This window comes from Genypterus blacodes, unplaced genomic scaffold (genome assembly GCF_046128005.1).
Source record: "Genypterus blacodes isolate CSIRO-AG114 ecotype Tasmania unplaced genomic scaffold, CSIRO-AGI_Gbla_v1 ptg000085l_1, whole genome shotgun sequence".
NCBI lineage: Eukaryota > Metazoa > Chordata > Actinopteri > Ophidiiformes > Ophidiidae > Genypterus > Genypterus blacodes.
Window position 1 is genome coordinate 1,424,521 of NW_027466890.1, and position 23,748 is coordinate 1,448,268.

General features: G+C 41.5%; 3 protein-coding genes across 6 annotated transcripts; 1 reads left to right on the forward strand and 2 right to left on the reverse strand.

Moving 5' to 3' along the window:
• Window positions 1-5,195: 5,195 nt before the first annotated feature.
• On the reverse strand, window positions 5,196-8,540 carry dolpp1 (dolichyldiphosphatase 1). Its single transcript, XM_076158707.1, has 8 exons — window positions 8,441-8,540; window positions 7,707-7,807; window positions 6,779-6,863; window positions 6,473-6,572; window positions 6,178-6,276; window positions 5,576-5,704; window positions 5,389-5,478; window positions 5,196-5,298 (listed from the first exon to the last, which is right to left on the reverse strand). Exons 1-8 carry the CDS (start codon window positions 8,514-8,516, stop codon window positions 5,262-5,264), a joined length of 717 nt encoding a protein of 238 aa, XP_076014822.1. The 5' UTR covers window positions 8,517-8,540; the 3' UTR covers window positions 5,196-5,261.
• Window positions 8,541-10,644: 2,104 nt separating this feature from the next.
• On the reverse strand, window positions 10,645-20,719 carry miga2 (mitoguardin 2). Of its 3 annotated transcripts, none has more exons than XM_076158642.1 (16): window positions 20,702-20,719; window positions 18,545-18,798; window positions 18,233-18,443; window positions 17,984-18,099; window positions 17,743-17,863; window positions 17,054-17,181; window positions 16,356-16,473; window positions 16,099-16,205; window positions 15,907-16,019; window positions 15,734-15,806; window positions 14,082-14,168; window positions 13,868-13,966; window positions 13,319-13,453; window positions 13,160-13,213; window positions 12,939-13,055; window positions 10,645-12,807 (listed from the first exon to the last, which is right to left on the reverse strand). In XM_076158642.1, exons 2-16 carry the CDS (start codon window positions 18,638-18,640, stop codon window positions 12,607-12,609), a joined length of 1,776 nt encoding a protein of 591 aa, XP_076014757.1. In that variant the 5' UTR covers window positions 18,641-18,798; window positions 20,702-20,719; the 3' UTR covers window positions 10,645-12,606. The 3 variants fall into 3 exon arrangements, with proteins under 3 accessions (XP_076014757.1, XP_076014756.1, XP_076014755.1); XM_076158641.1 differs by lacking the exon at window positions 20,702-20,719 and adding an exon at window positions 19,501-19,665 and having other exon boundaries at window positions 18,545-18,795; XM_076158640.1 differs by lacking the exon at window positions 20,702-20,719 and adding an exon at window positions 19,501-19,665.
• st6galnac4 (ST6 (alpha-N-acetyl-neuraminyl-2,3-beta-galactosyl-1,3)-N-acetylgalactosaminide alpha-2,6-sialyltransferase 4) lies at window positions 20,103-23,522 on the forward strand. 2 transcript variants are annotated; one of them, XM_076158644.1, is made up of 6 exons: window positions 20,103-20,600; window positions 20,720-20,866; window positions 21,310-21,719; window positions 21,822-21,929; window positions 22,219-22,413; window positions 22,998-23,522. In XM_076158644.1, the coding sequence occupies exons 1-5, from the start codon at window positions 20,589-20,591 to the stop codon at window positions 22,403-22,405; spliced, it is 864 nt and encodes a 287-aa protein (XP_076014759.1). In that variant the 5' UTR covers window positions 20,103-20,588; the 3' UTR covers window positions 22,406-22,413; window positions 22,998-23,522. The 2 variants fall into 2 exon arrangements, with proteins under 2 accessions (XP_076014759.1, XP_076014758.1); XM_076158643.1 differs by having other exon boundaries at window positions 20,105-20,600; window positions 22,219-23,522.
• The last annotated feature ends 226 nt before the right edge of the window (window positions 23,523-23,748 follow it).

Below are 23,748 nucleotides of genomic sequence, written 5' to 3' on the forward strand. Positions count from 1 at the left end.
ACAATACGTCCCCACTGTCTTCCAGTGTTGAGGGAAGACGCTTAATTATGTCCAGGGTTTCAAGTAGTCAGGACACAGGTACAACACAAAAACCATCTCCCCCTCCTGTTGCTCCTCCTGCTGCAGAGCCAGAGTCACCATCTTCACCGGGATTTCTCCCTACTAGTGTTCCACGTTTTATTGAACCCCACCAGCAGAACAAAACTTATGAGGAGTCAGACTCGGATGCTTTGCCACCTTTGTTTTCATCACATTCAGATGATGGAACGCTTTTGACCCCAGCACGAGTTTCATCTCCTAAACAGACTGAGGCCACCGTTCCTGAACACTTTCAACAAGAGATTTCAGAGCCAGAGTCCAGTTTTCCAGCACCATCACCATCACTTTCAAAGGCCAGTAAAGACACTTTGTCTCCTACTAAACTGCGATCACCTCCTGTGGTCAAACCAAAGACACGTGTCATGCGCCATGCTACCATTGCCGGTGTTCCCAGTCAGAAAGAGGGGGCAGTGAAAAAACTCCAACCAGCTTCGAGACAAACAGGTTTGAAGCACCCTGTTGGTGGTCCCTCTGTGGCTGCTCCCCGTCAGCAGCATACAGGAAAAAGAGATCCTTCTGCTCGCAACTTATGGTTACCACCTCCTGCTGACAAATTGAAGAGAGCCGAAACTGCCCTTACCCATGGTGGACAGAAACATAGTACCTACCACCGCAAACCTGTGTGTAGTGATGGAGTATGTGTTACATGTTTAATCAAACCTGTATTCCCACCTATGGAAGAATGTGCTGATTGTGCGGTTGCCCCTGTACCAATCACACAGAAGGGCTTAAGAGGTCAGGCCACTAAAGGGACAAGTCAGGTGACAAGGGGGCTAGAGACCCAGCGCAGTGGCCCTGGTGGGCAGGCCACAAAAGGGACAGGTCAAGCAACAAGAGGATTAGAGACCCAGCACAGTGTTTTTACTGGGCAGGCCACTGAAGGGGCAGGTCAGGCATCACGGGGGTTAGCAACCCAGCGCAGTGGCATTAGTGGGCAGACCACTAAAGGGACAGGTCAGCCGACAAGGGGTTTAGAGACCCAGCGCAGTGGCTTCAGTGGGCAGACCACTAAAGGGACAGGTCAGACAACAAAGGGGTTAGAGGCCCAGCGAAGTGGCCCTATTGGGCAGGCCACTAAAGGGACGGGTCAGGCCACAAGGGGGTTAGAGGTCCAGCGAAGTGGCCCTATTGGGCAGGCCACTAAAGGGACAGGTCAGGCGGCAAGGGTGTTAGAGACACAACGCAGTGTCCCTAGTGGGCTACCCACTAAAGCCACAGGTCTGGCGACAAGGGTGTTAGAGACACAGCGCAGTGTCCCAAGTGGACTTGCCACGAAAGGGGCAGGTCAGGCGACAAAGATGTTAGAGACCCAGAGAGGTGGCCCTAGTGGGCTGGCCACTAAGGGGGCGGGTCAGGCAACAAGGGGGTTAGAGACCCAACGCAGTGGCCCTATTGGGCAGGCCACTAAAGGGACAGGTCAGGTTACAAGGGGGTTAGAGACCCAGCTCAGTGGTGCAGGAGGGCAGGCCACTAAAGGGATGAGTCAGGCGACAAGGGGGTTAGAGACGCAGCGTAGTGGCTTGGGTTGGCAAGCCACTAAAGGGACGGGTCAGGCAACAAGGGGATTAGAGACCCAGCGCAGTGGCCCAAGTGGGCAGGCCACGAAAGGGACGGGTCAGATGACAAGAGGGTTAGAGACCCAGCGCAGTGGCCCTAGTGGTCAGGCCACGAAAGGGACGAGTCAGGCGACAAGGGGTTTAGAAACCCAGCGCAGTGGCCCTAGTGGGCAGACCACTAAAGGGACTGGCCAGGCGACAAAGGGGTTAGAGCCTCAGCGCAGTGGCCCGAGTGGGCAGGCCACTAAAGGGTTGGGTCAGGCGACAAGGGGGTTAGAGACCCAGCGCAGTGGCGTTGGTGTGCAGGCCACTAAAGGGACAGGTCAGGCAACAAGGGGATTAGAGGCGCAGCGCAGTGGCCCTAGTGGGCAGGAGCATACAGGTGGTGTTCTCTCCCCTGTCAAACAGAGGCTAGCTCCCGGTACACATGCCACCAAATCAGGGGCTTCTAAATCCATTCCTTTAGCAAATAGTGTTTATGCTGAAGAACTGGGGCAGGCAAAGCAAAAGAGTCTACACCCTCAGGCACAAAGGGCCACCACCAGGAACCCCCCACACAGGAATGCTGGACAGGGGGGAAAACCTGATTTTAAATTCTAGACCTGGCTCATCTACCAAAGCCCACATCTACCAGTGTGTGTTGCAACATCTTAAACATCGAGTGACATTTTAATTCATCAGAACTTGATAAGGGGTGGCACAGAGGCTCCGTGATTAGCACTCATGCCTCAAGTGCTTTGGTTTGAAGTCATGTAGAGAGTATTTGAGTGTAATGTATGAGTTTGAATATTCTTTCAATGAGTGTGGGTTTCCACATATACTCTGGTTTCTCCCTCCATCCTTGGGAGACTTGCGGGTTTGAAAATAAATAAATGTGATTTAGAAAAAAAAAAACACTTTCCAAGGAGGTTATTTTACCTTTGTTGGTTGGTTTGTATGTGTCCTATGTATGTATGTATCACCATGATGACCATGACTCAAAAAACACAACTGTTTTCAAAGCCTTGTGGGCAGGTTGGACACGATCCAGGAAAGAACCTATTCATTTAAGTTTGGTGATCTGGATCACTACATTGTAAGTGTATATAGTTGTGAAAAAAAGAAGTCATTTTGTCATATTGTATTGGTCTATATTGAGTATAATACAATGCAGAAAGTGTTGCAACTAATTAAATTGGGGTTTTATTTCAAATTAACTAACTCATTGTACCTACAGTATATTAAACTGTTTCAAAAGGTGCACAACTTATTTCTGTGATTACAAAATGTAATGCAACAATGTACAAAGATCTATCACATACAGCTATGTTAATAAAAATGAAAATTAGGTTACATATCCTCGCTGACCAATTCTTCATTTATTTAACAATATTATTGCTATGGAAACTATCATTATTTATTCCAACTGCAAAATTATATTGTAATCTATTGTAACATGCAATTACTATTTTTCGTTTTCATTTTTTAAAGACAAAACATTTTTCTGTCCTCTATTCACTCTTTCCATTGTTCAAACTGTGGGACATGAATCCACCTAAAATTACATCCCAATTCTACTACAGCAGCACACAAACATGATCACTCAATCATACAATCATAATAATTATAACTGGTCAGAGTTAAGATTAGGGTGGATAGTCAGTTTAACTCATAGCCCGCATACAGAGCCTATAACCTCAGGAGACCAGAAATATAACCAATCCCTTCAATATACAACCAATAAAGTGTGTGTGTGAAAAATGTGATTTGCTGTCCCAATGTTGCCACATCCAATGAAGTTGGATGTGCATTTAAGTGCTCACTGCTCATTCATTTACAGCTGCTCAGAGAATGAGGAACAGCAATAGTTTAAGGGCTTTTATCTAGGCCATGCCCATTCCCAGTGGATACTAGGGAAAAACTAAGGTTAGAAATGAAATGTGAATCAAAAATGCAATGGGCCATTTAAGTAGGGCAGACAGTGGCAACATTGGTACATCCCATCACAACACTCACCTAGAACCAGAAAGGTATTACTATTACTGAACTAGGAAGAACAAATGACCAAGTATCACAAATGTATCTTACCATTCTGACCCATCAGGTTTAATTTATTCTATTTTAAGTCCCCAAGAATCCTGTGTATCCCGTGTGAATATACCGTGCACCACAGGGTTATATTTGGATCATTTGTGTGTAGGCAGTTAGTAACGTATGTATGCAATGGATCCTATAGCAATGGTATGCAAACTTGTACAAATGAATGAACATCTAGAAACAGTAATTAAAGTATGATACCCGAACCATCTATTTTGTACATAAACACATTTTTATTAAGCCTGATATATGTTACACATAATAAAAAGATCAAATTCTAAGAGAACTACTTCCCTTTGTGGAGCTAATGATATGACAGTTTGAAATCTGCTTCAGATCCTCACTTGACAGCTTTCAACTGCCATAACTGTAAGCAATTAAGCATAATCACATGCTACAACTGACCTGAGGCTTTATTCTTTCTTTCTTCAGAAATAAAAACATTTCCCCTCAGAGGTCAATTTGTATCTTTTCTCACTAAATGACATGGAATGTTATCTCGGAAATGCAGTTAAAAAGAAGACTGTTCTCCGCAACAGCAGAAAACCAAGATAAGAAACTGAATACAAAAAAAAACAAGACTGACTCCCAGAATTCTGGTCCCAGATTGCTACTGTGCTGAGGTTTTAAAAACATCTCAGTTCATGTGTTCAAGAACTGAAACCAATTTGTGCTTGGATTACATATCATAATCCTCAAATGTGGATATGAGCAGAAACCGTTATCTTGTTGCTTTATAGTACAGAAAGTACATTAAATTTACACTGCAAATCAGCTTTGGAGTCTAATATAATATAATATAATAGACACAAAGCACAGATTGATGGGTAAAAAGAGGGGAGGGACTTAACATTTAACTAGTTTTAGTGTTAGTCTGTTTTTACTTGTAAATTACACAAAGTGCAAATTTTCTTGATCACTTTACAACCAATTTTAGAAATTGTTCATCGTATCATACAATGGAAAATGGTTACTTCCATATAGCCCCAACCTAGCCATAACCAAACCCCCTCCCCAATCTGCCAACATATGAGCCACACACACACACACACACACACACACACACCCGCCAACTACCCACCCAAGTATTAAAAAAAAAATCACTAAATACATGCTGCAATGACGCTCAGCAAATGGTTTGAAAAGGTGATCGAATCTTTTTTTGGCTCTGGCTCTGTGAATCTCTTATAATAGACTTGTTACTGTCAGCGTGCGCGTATAACTAAAATATATATATTAATCTATCATTAAATAGTATGCCTCTTGCACAGTCTTGCATGCATTGGAGAGCATATGGGCAAGCTGTACAAGAAGGAGAGGCGGGTGGACGGACTTGCTCAGGCTGCAGGCTCCAGGCCAGGTCCAGGCACTCTTTCACCACCTGTAAAAGGTTTGCCTTTAACTCCTTGCCAGGTCTGTCCAAAAAAATGGTTCTCCAGTGTGTGTTTCTTTTTTGAGTGAGCGTTTGTGTGTTTGTGTGTGTGTGTGTGCAAAAATGTATGTGGTTCTCAGTTTCATAATCTGTTTAGATCACTGAAGTTTTGTTCCAAGCTTTCGTTGTCTGTTCCTGGAAGAATACAAAATATTGTGGATCAGGCCATAAATTCAACAGGTTGAAACATAAACATTTTGACATACAACCAAAAGAGCATTGTACCTCGCTTCTGATCTGGTCACTGTATATTCAAACCATAAGATGTTGGGGATCAGGCTTGTGTCTCGCACCAGGAAGTACTCTGATATTGGCCTATGAATTGTGCAAAGGAAATCAAAATAACAAATTAATAGGGATCAATAAATAACCCGGAAGATGGGCGCAGAAAAATGAAATCACCACTCCTTACCACGCTGCTATCTTGGGGAATAATGGCGTCAGCACCTCTTGCGTCAAGAAGAACCAGACTACTCCGATCACAATACCAGCCACTCCGCCATAGAAAACCTGGCTCCAGGTGTGATACAACAGGTAGACCCTGAGAACAACAACACGGATAAATAACTCAGGACAGTCAGAGCGGTACACCACTCCAACAGGCAGAACCTGCGGCCAAAACATTCTAACATTTTTCCGAACTGGATGTTGTTCTCGGGTCATGTTCTGGTGCAAATACATATGGAGAGTAATTATTTTTCTGCTGTCAACATGTGAATCCAGCACAACTGTACATTTGATGATAGTGAGATACTTTTAATGACAATGTTATTGTCAAATGCTACAAAGCCCCAAACACAGAAGGTCAGAATACTGACTAAGTGGCATCCTGGTGAACTGAAATGTGGGAAGGCTGGCAATTTTCACAGAGCCTCCTTTAACTCCACCAAATATAGTGCTAGATAAAACAAGTCAATAATCAACAGGACTGGTGACAGAACGCATCTTTTTTGCTTATGCTGCTAAAACATATTTATTATAAATGTGTAGGATGTGAGAGGAAGAAGTTCTTACCGGCTGTATGAGACCGATAAGGCCACGCCCAGCAGGATGATGGACAGTATGTGTCTCCACAGCAGGTCCACACATCGAGCATTGTTCGTTTGATGCATTCTGAACCAGCAGGACAACGCGAGTGCACATCGCAGCGTCGGCATCATGTAAAGATTGAGAATTAGAGACACAGAATCTGTTGGGGTTTGTTCAACAATTTGTATATAAAATGTTATCTCTGCCTTGTCATTTCTTTGGTGACAGCCACCAAAGACCGTTATGAGTTTTACAGTTACCTCACCTTAAAGAATCTCACCTTAAATAAAGGAAAAGAAAGAAGTAAACAACAAAGAACCAGATAAGCTGGGAATGACTGGAGGGCATCCCATAGCCTGTGGTAAGGGTTGAATGGGCCCCTGCAGAAAAATGGCAAAACTTCATATCAGTATCAGAAAAGTGCATTTCTTATTACTTTTTGTTTAATTTTGGATTTAAGTGTTTCGATTCAAGTCAGGACAATCAGCCGTGCCAGCAGTTAAGGTGAGCCCATTGTCTCTCTTAACAAGATACATCAGACTACACTACGAACACACACGGACCAATGAAGTGTTTCTCCGTTTACCTGCACACGGGCGTGGCTCTCTAAGAATGTGCTTCAGCAGCCAGTTCACTGCTTCATTCAGGATGAGCCCACCAAAGAATGAAATCTGTAAAAACAGGCATAACAGTCAATTAAATATGAAGACATTTTGATTAAATCCCCAATTTCCCCTTGATAAAAGGATTGTACACGCTTTACAATGATGTCACATTCACACACTGATGGCAGGGGCAAACTGTGCAAGGCACCAACCTGCACATCAGGAGCCGTTAGGGCTTCAGTGTCTGACTCGACACATTGGCATGCTCCCTAGAAAAAGCCGGGAATCGAACCAGGAACCTTCCAATCCCTACACTCAACTTGAAGATTGGCACATGTTGAAAGGACTCGCATCCCGCCCACTACAATCTAACATGAATGGTCAGTGCAATGTGAACATTGATATGCATATATACTAGTTTGCATGTCACTGTTCTTTAAAGTGAAGGCAGACCATGAAGAAAAAAAAAGAGAATTATTATAGATGAGTTATAGTCAAGAGAGTTTCATGTGTGCTCAGGTCTTTGTGTTTATAAGGTTTAGAAACAGTGTTAGGAGCAGGACCTGAGGGGAAAACTGTAACTTTGTTTGTATATGTTTGTGCTTTTTTATATTGTGGAATGCTCCTGTCTCAATGCTTCACGTCTAATATAATGACAGGCATTTCATGGAGTGTGGACATTCTGAAAAGGTCTAAACATGGTTACCTATCAACACGGTATGTCCCAGATGTTGTAAAGCCTTACCATCCCCAACACTTATACTGATATGTGTCATTTGCACATTAATGACCCGTTTCTGTAACTGCACCTTCAAATTAATCAAAATGTTTCAAGTATTTCATGTCTGTTTACACACTGAGGATGGCAGTCAACTCCCTCAGATTAAGGTGTGCATGTTCACAACTTACCGTGTGCAGCTCCCGTTTGAACACTATGAGTGTAACAAAGCCCACAAGAATCGCTATGGGTAGGAGAGTTATGTAGGCCAGCACATGTCCCATCAGATCACCTGAAAGAGGGACACAGTAATGATGTAATGTAATGTAGTGATGAGGGACATGTTGATCTTGGGGACACTTTTAAAACAGACAGTGGACCCGAATGGTTTGAAGGTTTTACTGAGGGAGTAACAAGCTGGTACGGTCAAATGAGCAGTAAGGGGAACATATCATTTCATCGTCTTAATTCAGACTCAGTGCACTGTGGTTAGTCTACACTTAACAGTCAGGCCAAGCAGCTAAGCTAGCTAACAGTTAGCTACATTCCTTGAGGTGGTATAGCTACTAATTTTCTACGCACTTATACATATATTTTACTGAACAGAGTTGTTGAATTTCGTATAACCTTTCAAACAGCATGCAAGGTATGAGATAAAACACCAAAGCCGTTATTAAGAGAGCTAACAGGCTAGCCTTCATTGTGGACATTTCCATCAACTACGCATGCGTCACTGTCTCACTATTTAGCAGTCCGGGCTTTATTCCCCCTCACGATACCCTCGTGCAGCTGCTCACTATTTGGCAATATCATAGACGGCAGTCTGCATTGAATGGCGAGAAAATACGCGTCCTGCCAGAAAATGGCGAAACGTGTTACTGTAAGCAAAGGTTCATTAGTTAGAGTAAATGTTAAGGTAACGTACCCTCTGCGAATTCTACGTGTGTCAGAGATATGGACCGCCATCGAGGTGGTGCCGAGCACTGCTCTTCCAACGCCATCTTACCCGGACACAACCGGGCAGTAACAGTAACACGCCCCTCTCAAGTGATTGACCAATGGCGAGCAGAGCTTCGTGTTTAAGCGTCCAATCACACAAACACACACTGGAGATGAGACATGTAGCCCATAGAGAAGAATTATTGAATGAAGAAAAACGCACAAAAACTACTGACAGACTCCATATCAAAACAGCACAATGCATTGATTCAAAGAAGACAAAATATGATTCTAAAGTAACGACATTCAATCAAATCATGTCATCATGGCCTTATGTTTGGGACATCTGGGTCATCTGAATTTCCTTATTCTAGTTCAAATATCTACAGTATGAGGTTGAAGTTTTCACAGAGAAAATATCTATAAATATCAATATATCATATCGGTATGACCGAACGAACGACAATATACACTTCCGCAGAATATTTGGTTGAACTATATTTTGTCAGGCTTTATGTTGTAATTTTACACATGCATTGCAAGTTACACATACTGGTTGTCATGTCTGGTCATGACGTAAAGCTTACTGCAACATTACCCAAAAAAAGAAAATAAAGCAAAGAAATAACCCCACAAGAGGAACCCATGTGGTTATATTTATAGTTATATTCATCTAATATAAATAGAAATACAGATACGATACCGTCAAGATCAGAATGAGATTTGTTCGCCCTCTACTGGCCAAATATTGAATCCCTTCAAAGCGTTCCTACATATTTGCTTCCAATTAAATCTCAAGGTGTAAATCGATATTTAAACATAATCTGAATTAATTCAATCAATTAATCAATCAATGGCAGAAAACAAATAATAGGAAGTCCTCTAATGCTTGAAGTTTGGGAACATACGTCAAAAACAGTCCTGCATTTCTGAGGATGATTCTTAAATTGACATGACCATTTTAGAGTGTAGAAAAACTGTAATATTGGCAATAATCATCAGAAGAATAGTTCTCTTAGAAGCATAGTTCCCAGACCAAGGTCTGTTGTTTTTGTTTCATCAAGCCCATACTTTTTTTAATCATCTTATCAGATATCCTAGTTTACATTTGTTAACTTTTAATGATCATCAGTTGGTCAAAAGGAATAATGAATATAGTTTAATAACAAACAATAACATGTAATTCACAGAGTCAAAACCAATTTTGTGCTGGCATTGTAATTTTACAACTGAAAAAAGAAAAGGCATGAATAGTAGCATACAATACATCGGCCAACTGAAGTCCTTGTGAATCCCTTTTCTATTGAGAGTTTTTTTGTAGGAGAGTCCATGCCTGAATTTTAAGGTTTACATAACAAGCAGGTTACTTAACAGGTAAGCCCTAAATATAGATTTTTTACTATAAATTCTACATATTTATAGTAGATTCTGCAGGATTTTTGTAATTGGGACTTTCAAATCTGAGCTTGAATCTTGAAATGTTTCAGGCCAACACTGATCAAAGGATGATTCACATGCAAAGGCTGATAAACAAAACAATTAATTCAAGGACAACGTACAGGAGAAGCAGTCCAATCTTTGAATACAAATCTAAACATTAGTCTTTTGTACTCATTGCATTTTCCTGTATGTTAGATATTGCTGCAAATATACTTGATAGTCTGCAATAACACGACTTGGGACACACATGGTAACAACTTTAAGAGAAACTGAACATGTAGTAGATGGCAATGAAAACAACCATACAATAATAAAAGGTGAAAACACCAGAAATTCCCCAATTTGGGAGAGGTATGTTCTTCTACTGTACATGTATGTTCCTATATTATCAATAATATACAATATCTATGGTACAATAAATAATTTGAAAACCTTGCGAAATGGTTATCTTAAAAGGATGTTGGGAGATTGTTTCATGTTTTTCACGTCTTCTCAGATAAAGTGCAAAATACAAGAAAAACAAAGCTGCAGATCTGTCAAAAACAAACCAAAAACAAGGAGCACAATTATGATCTTGTATTGGTGGTAGAATGGCTCTGTTTACAGGTTTATGTTTGACAGAAAGAGGCATTCATTCAGTCTCGACTCACCACAGTCATACAGTACATTAGTGTTCCAACATGAGGGCCGGAAAAACATTTCTGAGGATCCAGAGGCATGTTGCAGCAGGAGGTTTTTCAAGGCCACAAACACACTTGTAGTATACAAATAACAAGACAAGACTACTAATATGTGATAATGTACTTAATATAAAATGTCCCAAATTCTATGGAATATTTGATAGATGATTAGATGAGAATTTTCTTTTCTTCATCCACACAAGCAACTACAAGCACACGGGCTGTAGCTCTCCTGCCGTTTACCATAAATCCACCCCTCATTAGATTGCATTAAAATAGTATTTGACAGTTTCGCACACAAACATAAATTACAATCTGCATAACATACAACTGATGTGGAGTACTCTACATTATATTGCAGAAAGAAAACTCCCTCCCTTGGCATCTCAGACTACTTCAGTATGTCTGTGCTGTACAACAAGCCAGGGACTATCAGTGCACTTCTTGTGTAAGCTAGTTTGACTATACAATGCCCCTGTTCCCTGTGACAGGTCTGTCTCATAAATAAAAACTCAAAACAGTGATGGCACTGTTACAGAGATCCCCTCAATTCCAAAAAACAATATGAGTATTATGATGGGAAATGTCGACATAACATTTACGATCTGACTGAGACCATTTTATTTAGTCTCATGTTTCTGAGTCTTTTTCAAAAGTGTGTCAGGTTAACCATCTGTGCCTTGGAGATGTTAACTGATCTCCATGTAATGCACTTCCATAGCCAGGCCCCTTTGTATTTTCACACATATTTGGATATAAGCACTTCAGAATGAGCGAGCATACTTGGCAAATACCATTTTGTTATACATTGAACATATTATCTATATCATCATACTGCATATAGGATAACTTTGCCATTTATCAATCATTTCTACTCATTTTGTCTTGGTGACATTATGATTATATAAATTATAGGATTTTTACAGAAACATTTGCAGAGAATTCAGCTATAATGAAGTTATGATTTCGCCATCACTCCCTGAGAGCAGTCAGTCACTGGACTGTTCCTGTTACCTTTTCCATTTCACCTCACAAATTGACCATCTTCCTGTGTGTGATGAATCTTTTGACATCTTACATTACCTTTTCTTGCCTGTGAGTCATTTTGAAATGAATATTTAGATCATTCTTTGTCTGATAAAACCTAAAATAGAAAGAACAGTGAAGGAATTCTGATGAAAAGAAATCATGGCATGGAGTCAGAATTTAGTTTCACAATAATTCAGAGCTGTTACCACCCGACACTAATTTCACTTCATGTTGTTTTGACATTTAACATCGCCTCATTGATATAATATGGAATAAATCTTTTGGAATAAGGATTCAAGAGATTTAAGTACAAGTTGTGAGGACTCTTTATATCCTTCATCAAGTATCACACAGTACAAGTTTTCAGCTTACTGAGGTTTAGGCTGTTAGACATTATTCAAGTCCTAACAAATCTCCTCAATGCTTTAATATAAAAATACACAATATTAACAGACTCTCACACCACCAGACTCTTTTCTCTCGACACAGGGAAAATGAACAGATATCCTACAAGAGTCCTGAGGTGATAATCAGAAGGATATAATGTAATTTCTGCTTTATGAAGAGACTTGATGTGACGTGTTGTTGTTGCGTATAAAAGAAAAGACCTCATGCGTTTAGAATAGTTCCATTGGCGAAGGTGTAGGTGAAGGTGAGTCTTTAGGACATATCCATGTCACCCAGGAAGGCAAAGAGTCCTCGCACATACGAGTTATAGAGCTAGATGTTCCCGCATCCACAATAACAGAGAGATGGAATCATTTTATCCAACAAGGCGTCTCCTTCGTTAATACACGGCTCTGTGATGAAAATATATCTTCTTGCAATAGTTGGGCTTGATGAACACGGAAGATAGAAGGTAGGCTGGGTCTCACTTTATGTGTAAAATCATGACTAAATCCAGTCTTTATACAGCTACATCATAAATATTGAAGTGTATATCCTGGCCCTTCCATGCCGACCTTTGGCCTGTACAAGCCCAACAAACATGGAGAATGTGGTCTCAGTTAGGAGCCGAGGAGCCGTCTGTGTCTTTGGGCAGGGCGCCGTTGAGCTCAGGAAGGCAATCTATTCCCAGATACCCCAACAAAATGTCACTCCGGCGGTGGGAAAGGTTCAGGAGGTCCTCTGCCAAGCACTGAGCTGTGGTGAAGCGCACCTTGTCGTGGTCAAACATGTCCTTAAGGTACTGCACGATTTGTTGCTGAAGATGAGAAGAGAACAATGTCAAGTCAAATCCCAGAATCACCAAAGACCGACTCAAGTTGAATTCAAAGCAGCTTTCAGGGATTTCAGACATCAAGAATGATTTCACCTTGTTTCACATGCACTCACCTTGAAGATCGTACACACTTCAGTGAGGTGCTGCCTGGGCCCTAAAAACCCAAAAGCTAAAACCGGGCTCACATGTTCTGATATACAATAGAAGTGGGAGATGAAACCGTCAGGAACCTATGGGGAATAGCAAGAGAAAACAGCTGTCAGAATCATTCAGCAAAGACATGTAAGTATGTGCGAATCATTATGCATTCAGTCTTCAAATGAGCCAAACTCACCATGAGAAGGCGCCGTTTAGCTTTAAGGACAGACCAGCAAGCAGTTGCCAGAGCCTTAGAGAAACACGCAAATATGTAACAACATAAACTTCTTTTTAAAAGGTGACATGGTGACTGAATAAATGAATATGTGTGAGTGTGTGTGTGTGTGTTACTGACCGTTTCTTTAAAGCTATCCGACAGCCAGCGGTTCCTTAGCACAGCTACCACGGATGAAGGGGGGCTCTCCAGGTCCTCAAACGCATCCATCAGTATGAAGTCCAACACGATGTCGAAGAAGTTCATACACACCACCTGCACATATGACCACAGGGACTGTTCAATCAACCTGGATCACCCATATGACCACATTAACACACTATTTCTGTCGCTGCCAAATGATTTGACATTAAAACATTAATGGACAGCTACGTAGCTATCTACCACCCAAAAAGTTTTTTACCGAGTAACTTGGACGTTGGTCATTCCTGAGTTAAAGTTTACTTTGGCTTAGGCAATTTGTATAAATGTCTAAAACAGTGACTCGTGAATAAGACACGTTTCTGTCTGCAGGCAGAACAACACTGCACTTGTTCTAACCTCCACATTGAGTTGGAATGTGGAAAGTTGATATTTCCTTTAGCATATCTCTATCAAAGTACAACAGGATAAGTTGGTAACGTGACTGTCACTGAAGAGAATATAGGACAACATTGCAGCGTTTCTCACCCCTCGGCCTTCCAGCTCCATCGTGGTGACGGGCCAGGTTTCATCTCTCTGAGTGTAGAGCAGCATGTCCTGGTAGCTCTCCAGGAAAGCTTTGGGACTCTTGAAGTAAAAGGGGGGGGGGGGGCAATATGTTTATAACCGGGCCAATATGTTGACAGAAGGGTATCCAAACAGAACGAGCGGAGAAGGAGGATGCAAATAAGTAGTGTTTTACCTTGTTTGCCTTCACCATTAACCCTGCAATCATTTGCTTCCCGGTCTCCATGAAAAACGTGCGGTGAGTTTCGTCCAACAACAGAACCTGGGCAAAAAAAATAAAAAAAATAAGAGCAGTTGTTTTAGTGTATTGTATGTTCCTCCCTCAGGGGCTTTTTGTAATCTTTCCTTCTCTTCTACCTCGAGGTTTCAAGCCACCATATCGTATCCATGTCAAATACAGGCAAACATTGAACAATTACACCGTGGCTTTCACTCGCTCCCGTCACTGCAGAATTGTGTGTTTTGTTTAATAATAATAATAAATTGATGTACGAGTGCTGCAGGGCTTTTCTGGTCTCATTACATCTATGAGGTCAGCGGTGTGATGAGAGATGTTGTTTGCTACAGGGGGAGATCTAACCTACATGAACTGCGTGCACCTGAATTACAAAGCTTTATGCCTCATACACACTACACTTCTCTGAAAGCCATTCGATCGCTGTGCAATTCACAATACATGACATGTAGCGTTCACTCCACATGACCGATGGGCTACTACATGATCTCATCCGAGGAGAAATGCCTGACGAGCAGAAAGTATCCTGGTGTGTTTACTCTCATTGGCTGTTTCTCCCATTGTCACACCACGTTTTGGAGTCATTTGGAGTCAGTTCCAGAGATTAGACACACACACACACACACACACACACACACACACACACACACACACACACACACACACACACACACACACACACACACACACACACACACACACACACACACACACACACACACACACACACACACACACACACACACACACACACACACACACACACACACACACACACACACACACAATATTTCTCCCCCGAGCAGAGGCTTGGCCAAGGCTCTGGAATGGTGTTGTTGGCCAATATACACGTGCAGTGTAGTGGCCATTCTTCAGCATTTGACGAGACAAGCTAACTTTGGTAAAGGTAACTCCTATTATATCCTAAGTATATTGTTTTAATTTGAAAATACAAAACGACAAACTCAGGTGTACATTCAGCTGTACTTTCTATAATAATGGTTCTGTGATGACACAATTACTGTCAGTATCTTAGTTTGAATGACATCACTTTTTTAATTTGAGGACATCAATATTGCTTATTTAAGTTAGCTTTAGAGCCTGATACTGTTGCAAGCAACAATGGAATCAACAGTTTTGGACCGTATGTTAGAGTACAGATGAAGGTACGCTTGACTTTGTAATTTTGTAATTGAGTTCTAATTCAATGTGCATGACAAATGCTGTTTTCCAGGCTTCGTGCTAAGTGACACATCCACACCAAAGTAGCAGCAAATTTGTGACAACACATGGGGATCTCATTTTAAACTTCATCTATATATCTAATCAGTCTATCACTGAAATGCAATATTAACCAATCCCCCTGAGCAAGAAACTAGTAGACCTGGAATTAGCCCCCCCTAGTGCTTTACTGTGGAAGGATGGGTTTCTTTACAGGGCTGAATAACATGTAAGCTTAACTCAGCTACCATATTTGTTATTGACCAGAGTATCTTACAAAGACTGGCAAACAACAAACTGATACCACATGCTTTTCCGCCATCAAAGAGTCAAAATATGAACAAGGCGAAGTAACATAAGCCATAACAGACCTGGAATGCTTGTCTCACACAGTGAAGCTTTGCGAGGAAGTCTTGGTCACCGTAACATTCAAGTAATTCAGTCCTGGTGAAAGGAGAGGAGGATGAAACTGAAGCTCAGTTTTTGTCATCATAGCTGATTTACATGAACATATTTAGCTAAAAAAAAGTTACTTTTCAGTTACCTTAGCGACCTAAAGGCCACTTTGTCTTCCCGCACTAGAGCCGTGGCTTCTTCATAGAGAGCCGCTGGCTTTAGGGGCTGGTAGACTTCTTCTAGAGACAAAGCATCGAACAGCTGCACAGAGCAAAGACGTGTAATATTAACATACTGTGTCCGTCTTTCTATCAGGCTTTAAAAGAGCGACCGCACTGACCTCTGCAGCTGAGAAGAAGGAATCATCCGAGGTAATAGTAGTCGCATCCTCATCTTGCAGCCTGTGCAAACTCTCCACATGAGGCAAGATCAGAGTCCCTTCACTTTCTGCCAAGTCAACACAAAATATGAACCACAAGGATGAACACATGCATGTTGTCCTGCAAAGAACTGACAGGAACTATTTTTTCCTGCACCTCCTGGATAGTTTCACTATCACGTCTTAAGTCCAGCATTAGTTCCAACCTGCTGCCTTACCAAAGTCTGCCAGCACGCTGTCTGATGGGATGGTGCTGCCAAAATCCTCTTGTAGGTGGTACGCACGATGTAGTAGAGTCTCCAACTTCTCTGCAAACACATGATTGTGGGCTTCAACCTGCAATCACAAAAGAAAATGCATCATAAAAAGCTACAAAAGCCATTGCACATAAATAGAATATGTCCAAAAATAGTACTTGTACTCCCTGCTAGTGTGTTATTACTATAATCTATGATAACAATCTTTTCTGCAATGTTGCTACAGGCAGCCTGTGTTACTTATAGTGGCTGCAGACACTTTACACCACAGCTACATTTACCACCTCTGCAAAATCACCAAGTTCTGTTGTCTATTCATGTGAGATACAGATCAGATATGAACTCAAACATGGAAACATCCATGCAGAACTTTAATTTCCTTTTATGGCCCAGATTCATGGATCAACATTAATCTGAATAAGTCCAATATAAGCACATACGTTGTTTTGAGCATAAACATATCAATCAGATGTGACCCACTTTCAAAACAAACAAAACTGGGCATCAAAACCAAAAGCAATATGATACTATAATAAAGAATATATAATGTTTACTAATGGGTGGTGGATGTCCTTTGTAAGACAATTGGGCAACTCGTATTAAATACAGTTACCAACAGTTATAAAAAAATAACTGTTGGTATTACAACTGGGTATTACTATTTCCTCGTCTCCACACATTGCCCCCTGCAGTGCGAGGCTGTTGTTACTGGAGGCAGAGTGGACGTGATGGCGAATGTTCAGGGCCTGTTCCCACTTTCGTAAAGCCTCTTCAAACAACTCCATTCCTAGCAAGCAAAGGCAAGCAGTTAATAATGACGGAGGAGTATTAAAAAAAAGAGTAGAAATGCCACAAACCATTAGAAAAAATCAGAAGAATAAAAAAGAAGTCAGTATCTTATGCTTGTGAAGACTTTTGCATACAACTATAATAAATGAGGAAGCTGTCTCTCAGGCTCTTTAACAGTTCTTTATGGGCCCCAAATACAACAAACAGTGAGCTGGGAAAGATTGTTCTCACTGTGGGATCCAGAGTCCAATTTTTATGTTTATACTATTGAATAGATTTTATCCAGTTGTTCTGCACCGTGCCAACAGTCACAACAATAGCATGCTTATTCTCCATTCACATGATGAGGAAATAGTGCGTTTGTCATGTACTCATGAAATGGTGACTAAGTATGGCAGACAAAATATGTTGGCAGGTTTGCTTCCATCCTTACTGAACTTGCTACTTGCTACTTCAAAAGTAATATGTGGCACAGTTGGTTCCCTAACAGTAACACTACTGGGGTCCTTGTACTACATTTGACTAATGCCACACATGATAAGACTAGACGCCGTCATACCCATGAGATAGAGATTTTCAGCATTTGCATCCTCTATTGCACCCGACTCCTCCACCACAGGCTCTGCCTCCCAGGGCGTGGATGGATTGGCAGACTGGTTTGGAGAAAGTGGGACACGCATCTGTAACACACAAGAGTTATCAAAGCTACATCCAGGGTATCCAAGGTAAAAACGAAGAAGACGACGGGTAATGAGGGGAAAAGTGACAAAATTGTGAGGGGAAAATTGACAAAAACTCACAGAAGCCAGGCTGTGTGAGGAACTTGAGTGTTTACTGGGGGCCAGGGAAGAGATTCCACTCATGGTGTCATTGCTCCGAGTGCTGGGACTCATCATCTGTCGCCCAGGAAACGGACCTATCACAGAAAAGAACCAATGTCGTCTCTCTGTTTCCAGATGATTATGGAGGTATCCTCACCCTCACGCAAAACTAAATCATAATTCATAATTCAATCAAAGCCAGACATTGATACACACACACACACACACCTCTCTTTAATGATGAAGGTCTTCCTGACCTCATCAAGGCCTCGGGCATGCCTATCGTTTTCTGGCCTTCCTTTCTTTGCGCTGCCTGTTTCCTCTTTCTGCCTCGTCTCTTCAGATGATGAGCCGTGAGAGCCAGGGCTACGCTGCCGAGCGCCGTGGCAAACAGCACCTTCTTCAGGCTCGGGCTGAGCTTTAGCTGAGAAAATATAGACTGAAAGATAGACCAAAGACACAAAACATCAAACATTTATATCCTCAGAATGGCATAAAATTATAATCCTTGTTCATTTTTCTTGAGGGTCTGTGGTTTACCTGGCCAAACGTGGAATACAGAAACACCGGTATCTCTGCCACAGTCATGGCCAAAGCCTGGGCGATGGACATCCCCTCAGCGCGTTTGAGTGACATCTCAGACCGCAAGAACGCCCAAAGGCTGCAGCTCTCCAATGCCTGGTCAGATTCACCTCTATGCTCTGACACCAGCCAGCACAGGGCCTGCTGAGGGAGCGTATGCCGTCATCCAACTCAGAACTTTGACTCCAGTTCCTGGCTGTAATTTTATTCTGCTGAGGTAAAAGATAAAACATAATTACTGTTGAATATAAGGTGTATTAAGTGTATGAACCCCACCTGCCTTTGTGATGCTTCAGGAAAAAAAAATAATTAGAAATTACGTCGGATTACGTTAGGAAAAATCAAGTTTACGTTAACTGTTAAGCAACTGTTTACCTTGACAGCTACTTTACTTGTATATTTACATAAACAGACTGGACCATAACGGCTTCATTCACTGTGCTCGACCCCAGTGTATTAGTCTAAACCAGTCTAAATCAATAATCAATCGCTTCCCACTAAGAAAGTTAAACAATACTAAAGATACCGAGACTGCTGGTTTACAATAAACTGGTCTGCAGGTGAAAGTTAGCCTGTCTGTTCTAGCAGTTTAAGCCAGGAAATCAACGCCAACAGCCTCCTTTGTAGCTTTTAAATACAACATTAAGCTAGTTTGAACATTGTTTGTGATAATGTTGTTAAGCACAGGCAAACAATAGCCCTAACAACAAGGCTAGTCTTCACACGCTAGCAAGCTGACATTAGTTAGCACACGAGCTAGCCGAGCCGAGCCTGATCTGTCACTTATCGCATCACAGCAACATCCTGATAAGCAGACAGTGTTTGTAATGTCCGAGCGGACACTTCGGAGTGTGCACAGTTCAGCAGCCACGCATCTTAAACACACACAGCTGTCCCGTAAGTGTGGTACTCACCGTGCAGCATCTGAGACGTCAGAAGGGCAAACGTGAGCGACTCAAACTAGGTTTTTGCTAGGGGGCGGGGCTTTAGAGACATGTGACTTGCAGGCCCGGACTGTGAGCCAATGGAGCGCGTAGCTATGAGCGGAATGTATTGATAGACCAATCGGATTAAGGTGGGCGGGACCATTCAGTTCACAATCCAATCAGGTTGAAATCAAAGAGCATCGTCCCCGCACGGCCTAAAATCAGAAGGTCACTGAAAGTTTACAAAAGGACTAGGACATTATTTAATAGTTCGATACAATATGTTAACAATGTTTTGATTGTTCGATCATTTAAGCAAGAACCTATGAATTAATTAAATTGTTGTACTCTTTATTGTATTGAATTCTACACCGAGAGATCACCGTATGTAGTTATTTTAATCATATATTTGATCAAACTGGCAGCACAGTACATAACTTTCACAGTTTAATCAAATGCAGTCTCTGCAACAAGTTGTTTTAAAGATTTCGGAAGCAACACCTTAAAGTTCACACAAATTAGTTAAGACGAATGACTTCCTGTTGAAGCATGAAGCTCCCAAACTAATAAACAATATCGACAGGCGAATTGAAGTACAAAATATGCAATTTCCATACTGCCAGGTTACATTTAATTTTAATGTATTCCGTACATTCCATCATTTACACGTTGTTTTGTGATTATGTAGTACAATAGTGTACTTGCTACCAAGAATAGCGACAAGGTGGTGGTTTTATTCTGAAAATTCACTACAGGAAGTCCGGTTCTCGTTCTGGATTGCAAAATCTGAGCAGCTCCTAAAGCGGATTTTTACAGCGGTATCCTGTAGTTCGGGTGACTAACCGGGTCAACCTTAATTTCAAATGAGGAAATTACCTATAGGTTTAGATAATAAGAGCAGAACGAGTTGACTTTATACATAACGCGGCGAGACAGTGATTTTCCAAGATCAGCATTAAAAAAAAACTAGAATTTAAACTGAACAGTAACATAGGACGCCTCCATCTCACGATAAACGGCTGTAGAGATGATTGTGGTCGGGTTCTCTGGACCAGGGTTCTCCCAAAGGTCGTGAAATGAAATATCTGGTAAGAATAATCTTTGTTTCGATATCACTATTGTATGTTGGGTCGTGGTTAAGGATCTATCCTGTTATGGATCCCCAAGTACATTTACTGGTGTGTCCCACCTGTGTGCCCACCCACAGAGGCTCCGCTGGGTTTGCTTGCTCAGCCTGAGCCTCCCCCTGCTGCTTTGGTTCGCACATGTGATCCGATCGTACGGTTCCGCTCATGTTCCGCACAGCACCGGGCTCAAGGGCTACGGCAGGATCAGTCTCAGCAGGGTGGACCAGGTGAGTGGCCGATGATGCATCTCGAAGGAATGCAAAGTAAACGACGCACAACCGGTCCTGGAGAAGCCTTATTCTCGAAATAGGAAATACACTTGGCTTTTAGCTGAATACACACACACACACACACACACACACACACACACACACACACACACACACACACACACACACACACACACACACACACACACACACACAAAAAACACAAAATAAAGTGTTCAGGTTGAATCTCAATGCTGTTGGGTGCTTTGTTAGAATTAAACCTGAATTAGAGTCATTAGTCATTCAGACCTTCATATATTACAGTTCTCGTTATTTCAATGTGACATTAATGAATTCTGCCTGATGTGACATCTTTCCAGATTATATACATATATATTGTATAATGTTGGGAGCAGTAAACTTAAACCACAACTCACTTTGGTTTTTTTCCCCTCCAAAAGTTCCTGAAAATGCGTTGCAGCCAGTGTGCGTTGGTGTCCAGCTCAGGTCAGATGCTAGGAACTGGCGCCGGAGAGGAGATCGACCAAATCAGCTGTGTGATCCGGATGAACAACGCTCCAACACAGGGTTACGAGAAAGACGTAGGGAGCCGCACAAGTGTCCGAGTTGTGTCTCACACCAGTGTTCCCCTGTTGGTAAAAAACGAGCGCTACTATTTCCAGCACTCTGCAGACACAGTATATGTGTTTTGGGGACCTGAAAGGAACATGAGGCAAGACGGGAAAGGACGCACCTTCAATGTCCTCTTGAAAATAGCAAGGAAGTATCCAAACGTCAGAATCTACGCAGTCACCAGGGAGAAGATTCTGTACTGTGATCGTATGTTTCAGATTGAAACTGGTAAAAACAGGTACAGCAGGAGGATGTTCCTATAGAAACAGAAGTACTTTATAGCTGGTTTGAATTTTATGGTTGCTTTTATAAGATGAACTGTTTGGTATTTGTCACTCAGAATGAAGACCGGGGCTTTTCTCAGTACTGGATTCTTCACAATGATTCTGGCCATGGACATGTGCAACAGCATCCATGTTTATGGGATGGTCCATGATAACTACTGCAGGTAATTATGACAATTGTGACTTCACTGATCTGATCTTCAGCTGCAACATTTGTCTGTTTACACGTTTACTAACCTGCAGTGATCATTTTCTATACTGTAGTGGTAACAGAGTGGTTGCTTTGGAGTCAGTCACTTGCACATGTGCTTTAAAACGATCAATGTCAGGGTTTTGATTACACGAATATCTGTAACAGTAGTCATACGCCATCTAGTGCTCAGAGGCATGAATGCATAGAAGACAAAATGACAACTCAACTAACCTTTCATTACTGGTGGTCTCTTTTTTCAGTCAGGCCAATCACAGTGTTGTTCCGTATCATTATTATGAACGGAATCGTATGGATGAGTGCAAGATGTACAAGGTCCACGAGCACGTGCGGCGAGGGGGCCATCGCTTCATCACTGAGAAGACAATCTATGCCAAATGGGCAACACGCCACAAGATAGAGTTTAGACACCCGGTATGGAGCCTGTAAGGATGGAGGTATTGAAATTCAGAAGGGCTCAGTGCTGGATATTTCTCTATGGATATAACGCTGACGTTCAGTGTTGTCACGGCAGTAACATTGTTATCTACAGATCAATGTGTCTGATAGACGGCCATGAATATCTGTATTATTGTGCCTTAATATTTAGTCTTTTTTAATCACATGTTTTATTTTATGTGCAATCACTGTGTATATTACTCGGTAAGTTTACTGTGTTACATTTGTTTCTGTTCTGTCTTTTATCGCTGCTCTGGCTGCTTCAGTAGCCTCAACCTGTATCCTGCTGGCCACACATAGATTATACTTGAACAAATACTCCTGACAAGTTCCAGTCACTGAGAATCCACTGTTACGCACATAAGCATGAACATTTAAGTGATGCTTCATGCTCAAATATTAATACTGTCTGAAGTGCATACTGTTACTATTGTGTTAGGAAGTTGCACATTGAAACTTTGAGCAGGTCACATAGTCTTAACAATATGTAAAGACTTTTAAATATTTGATCAGTTAATGTGGTCATAAGAAATGCACATGTGAATATGAATTGAGTGCATTTATTATGTGATCATCATTATAGGTGCACTTTGTGTCATTACACTGGACAGCAGCTTCGTGATGCGTCTTCATCGTCAAGGATTGAATGCTGAACAAGGGTCAACAAACATATTACACACAATGAAATGTACAACAATATGAACAGCCTGTATATGTATGTGGCTTATATGGCTTTGCAGTTGGAGGCATATGGAGACCAGCACTATTTTATTTAGACGCGTAATGAGATTTTTTAAGCTCTTTGCCTCAAACTGCACTATTGCACTGCCGACCTGTTTGTTTGAATTTTGTTTTAAATTTCATTTTAATGGGCTTGTTTTGATAAACATGGGTTATTTGTCTTCAGCTATCGGTGGGTATTGTGCTGTTTTTTTAGTTGCAAAACTGTGGTTTGTGAATAACTCCAAAGACTATAAAACACATGGACTACTGAGCTATACTGTAATACAAAAGTAACTGTTCACAAACTTGTGCTATGAACAGTCTTTATTAATTGAATACTGTACCTCCCTAAAAGTGCAATAAACAGAAAAATCTTTAATAAATATTTGGTGTGACTATTCTTTGTCTTTAAAACCGGATCAATTATACTTCCACAGTTTTTCATGTATTTCACTTGGTAGGTGGTCCCAGGGACCTTTGGAGAACCCGACACAGTTCTTCTGTAGACTTTACTGTATAAACATATGTGCAAGATTGAAATTCAAGTTCAAGTTTTACTTTAATAGGTTGACATTTTTGTTTGACAAGCTCAAAAAATCAGTATCTGAAAT